The 3,420-nt window shown below is 36.1% G+C and overlaps 1 protein-coding gene across 1 annotated transcript in view; it reads left to right on the top strand.

Annotated features, from left to right (window-relative positions):
* Positions 1-1,040: 1,040 nt before the first annotated feature.
* Positions 1,041-3,420, top strand: part of SSR1 (signal sequence receptor, alpha) — a 9,620-nt gene continuing 7,240 nt past the window's right edge. Inside the window, exons 1-4 of the mRNA XM_010084292.1 lie at positions 1,041-1,047; positions 1,108-1,226; positions 2,981-3,068; positions 3,229-3,420. The exon at positions 3,229-3,420 is cut by the window's right edge and continues 92 nt beyond it. Coding sequence (XP_010082594.1) covers positions 1,041-1,047; positions 1,108-1,226; positions 2,981-3,068; positions 3,229-3,420 — 406 coding nt within the window. The remainder of the gene's footprint in view (positions 1,048-1,107; positions 1,227-2,980; positions 3,069-3,228) is intronic.

Below are 3,420 nucleotides of genomic sequence, written 5' to 3'. Positions count from 1 at the left end.
TTACACGTGGTTGAGCAAAAGTCTTTGAGTGTACCATCTAGAGATGCCTGAGGTGGGTTGTATTTGCTTTTTCTGACTCCAATTGACAAATCTGAATTCCTTGAATATACTTGTCCTCCTCAAGGATTTTGATTCCCTGTGAAAGTTTTTTAATAGTTGTTTAAAATGTGTTCTCATAGCAATTATTTTTTCTGGCTTGTGTAAATCACTTGTAAATTTATTTCTACTCTTCTGTTTTTGGAAAGCATTAGGTTTATTAAAAAAATAAGTATGTCGTATTGTGTATATGTTTTTAAAGTTATTAGCCTAGCCTGCACATGCTCTAAACTGCAAATGGACAGAACTTTGTATCTGCCCAGTATTTGAATGTATGAGATTTGGCTCATAAAAGCAAAGAGGCAAGGAACTATTTGACTGCACTTCTGGAGCCATGCTCTAGATCAGGTTTCTTTTTTGACTAGTGTTCTGGTTCTGTTGAACATGTGGATATAGTAGTATATGATGTCGAGGAGCTCATATTAAAAAGCCCACTTTTTTATGTATTAAAACTTGAATAAGTGCAAAAATAATAACTTTTTAACTACCTGTGAAAGTGTAGTGTTCTGATACCAGCAGATGAAAAGGACATGCTAGTCATTTATTAAAATTATTAGTATTAGAAGAAGCAGTACTCACTAAATTAATTTATTTACAATAGTAATGTCTTATTTTCACATTTGTAATGACAAAACAAAATCCAAGTATTTTAGTATGGTGACATGTTAAAAAATTAAGCGGCTTTTAAGGCAAGTTGGTTGCCCTCTACAAAGTTAAGCACTGCTGCGTGAATGCTGAACTTTCTGTTATCCAGCTGTGAACTTTTTGGTTTTGGACTTACTGGCACATAAATGAGTAGTTCAGAAAGTTATTAGAGAAGGAAAAAGGCTGAACTGTCAACACAATCATTTGAATTTGGGGTTTTTGCAGCTGAGGCTTGAAAACACTGTATTTGACAGAATTCTAATAAATTCTTCAACCATTAGTTTGAAAACTGTACTACAATGCGATGTAAGTTTTCTGTTCATTAATGAGACATTGAAAAAGTTTTCTTGTGTTTTGGCTTGGTAGGTTCAGGTTTATTAGTTGCAGCTCAAGATGCTACAGAAGATGAGGAAGCTGTGGAAGATACTGTAGTTGAAGATGAAGATGATGAAGCTGAAGTTGAAGAAGATGAGCCAACAGACTTGGTAATTGTACATGAATGTCACTTGATAAGTATGAATTAGATCAAAAGTGCTTGAAGCTAGTTTAGATATATTTAAATGTGTTTAATAGCATTGCTATTTTCAAATAGCTGTTTCAAAGTCTCCAATTAAACTTGTGGTGAATTTGAAGTTTTAGAAGGATTTGTCTTTTCTTCCTGAATTACCAGTTGAAAAAGCACATGGGGACAGCCTGATTTTTGACTACCAAAACTGCAGGTCACAAAAAGGAACACCAAGTAAGAGAACCAGATCCTCATAGAAGCCCTTTGTAGTTCTTTTCCAGCTTAAGCTGCATCCCCATAAACTGGGAAGGACATTGAGCTATAGGACTACTTCATTCTGTCTTCTTTGGTATTGATTTTCAAGGGCAACAGAATCTTTGTTAAGCTCAGGATTAATTCTGAAAACCTTGTGAAAACAGGGTGCAAAACTTACTACATTCCTAGCCTCTGATACTTGTTGCAGGGTATGCCTGTTACATCAGTGGCCATATTGCTCTTTGGGGTAACTTGTTTCAGCATGACAAAGTGAAATATTTTATGTAGCTATGTGATCTGCTTGTAGCCGTAGAGTATGAGGCTTGCTAGACACTTAGTGTATGTAAATTGGTACAAAACTTTCTGAAATTTCTGGTGTAAAATAAGGAAGTTTGTGACATTATCAGGGGGAGAAGACTTTTGTAATAAAAATGGAGACCTGGTAAATTGTTCTTTGATTCTGTTAGATTTTTACTGATGTTGGTAAGTTGGTGAGCTTACAGTTGAATAGCTTTGCTAAGTGGTAGAAGGTATGCTAGATGTTCAGTATTGACAGAATATTATTAAATAACCTTTTGGATGTAAATTGTTTTCAATAAATAGTCTGAGTCAGGTGCAAAACATTATACTTTTTAGGCAGTTTCTTTTATTTGTCACTGAAATAGAAGATAGTGCTGCATAGTATCTAGAAATCAAGATGCTAGGTGCTCAGCTCTGGCTTGTGGCTTCTCTTAGCTCATGGCACACATATGACTGATCTAGTAGGCTATCCACTGCTTCAAGAGATTGTTTAAGCAGTGAAATCAAATGATCTAACTAAATTGCAAGCAATTAGTTCAGAGAGCTCAAAATCAGGTCAGCTTTGCTTTTATTTGGTGGGGGAGGTGGTGATGCCATGATCCCTGTGTGGAAAATAAGCCCTAATGCTTGCATTTGCCAAATTAAAAAGTGAATCGTCACAAAGGTGAGCTTGAACAAGTGAATCCATGAACTTACCTAGTTCCAACAGTCTAACCATTTCCAGGCATACATAACACTTAACTAATTAAAACTGAATAGGAAGCTTCTATAAACACTCCCCCTGTAGTGAAAGTAACTCGTTTGCCTTATGGGGAAATGCTTGTTTTATAAATAGAAATAGTTTAGATGTGAACACTTAACATTTAGATTCTCTTCTTTTCCTTCCACCTCCAAACAGAGACCTTACTGTTGCTTTCTGATAAGAAACCTTTCAATACAGTTAAATGCAGTTCAGATTAGTCACTGTGTCAAATATAACAACTAGAAGGATGAATGCTGGAAATGATGCTAATCAAATCTAGAGGGTGCACAGGCTATGTGCTAATCCTGCAACAGCAGGAACTGATACTAATGCTTGCCCTTCATGCATGCTCTGACACATGGGATTCTCATGAAACAAGCATGGTCTTTGCTTCACTGATTATTATAGGATTTTTTCAAAAACGTCTCTTGTCTTAGACAGAAGAAAAAGAGGAAGAAGACTTGTCAGGAGAACCTAAAGCCTCACCTAGTGCTGATACAACCATCTTGTTTGTGAAAGGTGAAGGTAAGAGTCTGTGCTCATCTACCATCTTCTTTACTGTTGCTTAAACTTTATCAATGTGTGCATCTGAAAAAACAGAATCTGTTCTAGATATTCTCTGTTTAGAAACTGGCTAGGTGTGGTGTATGAAGTTTCTACTGATTGAATATTTTTTTTATTTTAGACTTTCCAGCGAACAACATTGTAAAATTTCTGGTTGGCTTCACCAATAAGGGTACAGAGGATTTCATTGTTGAGTCTCTAGATGCTTCTTTCCGGTATCCTCAAGACTACCAGTTTTATATCCAGAACTTCACAGCTCTCCCTCTGAATACAGTAGTTCCACCACAGAGACAAGCCACGTTTGAGTACTCTT

This window comes from Pterocles gutturalis, unplaced genomic scaffold (assembly GCF_000699245.1).
Source record: "Pterocles gutturalis isolate BGI_N339 unplaced genomic scaffold, ASM69924v1 scaffold37781, whole genome shotgun sequence".
NCBI classification, from domain to species: Eukaryota; Metazoa; Chordata; class Aves; order Pterocliformes; family Pteroclidae; genus Pterocles; species Pterocles gutturalis.
This window is presented reverse-complemented; position numbering and strand designations above follow the sequence as displayed.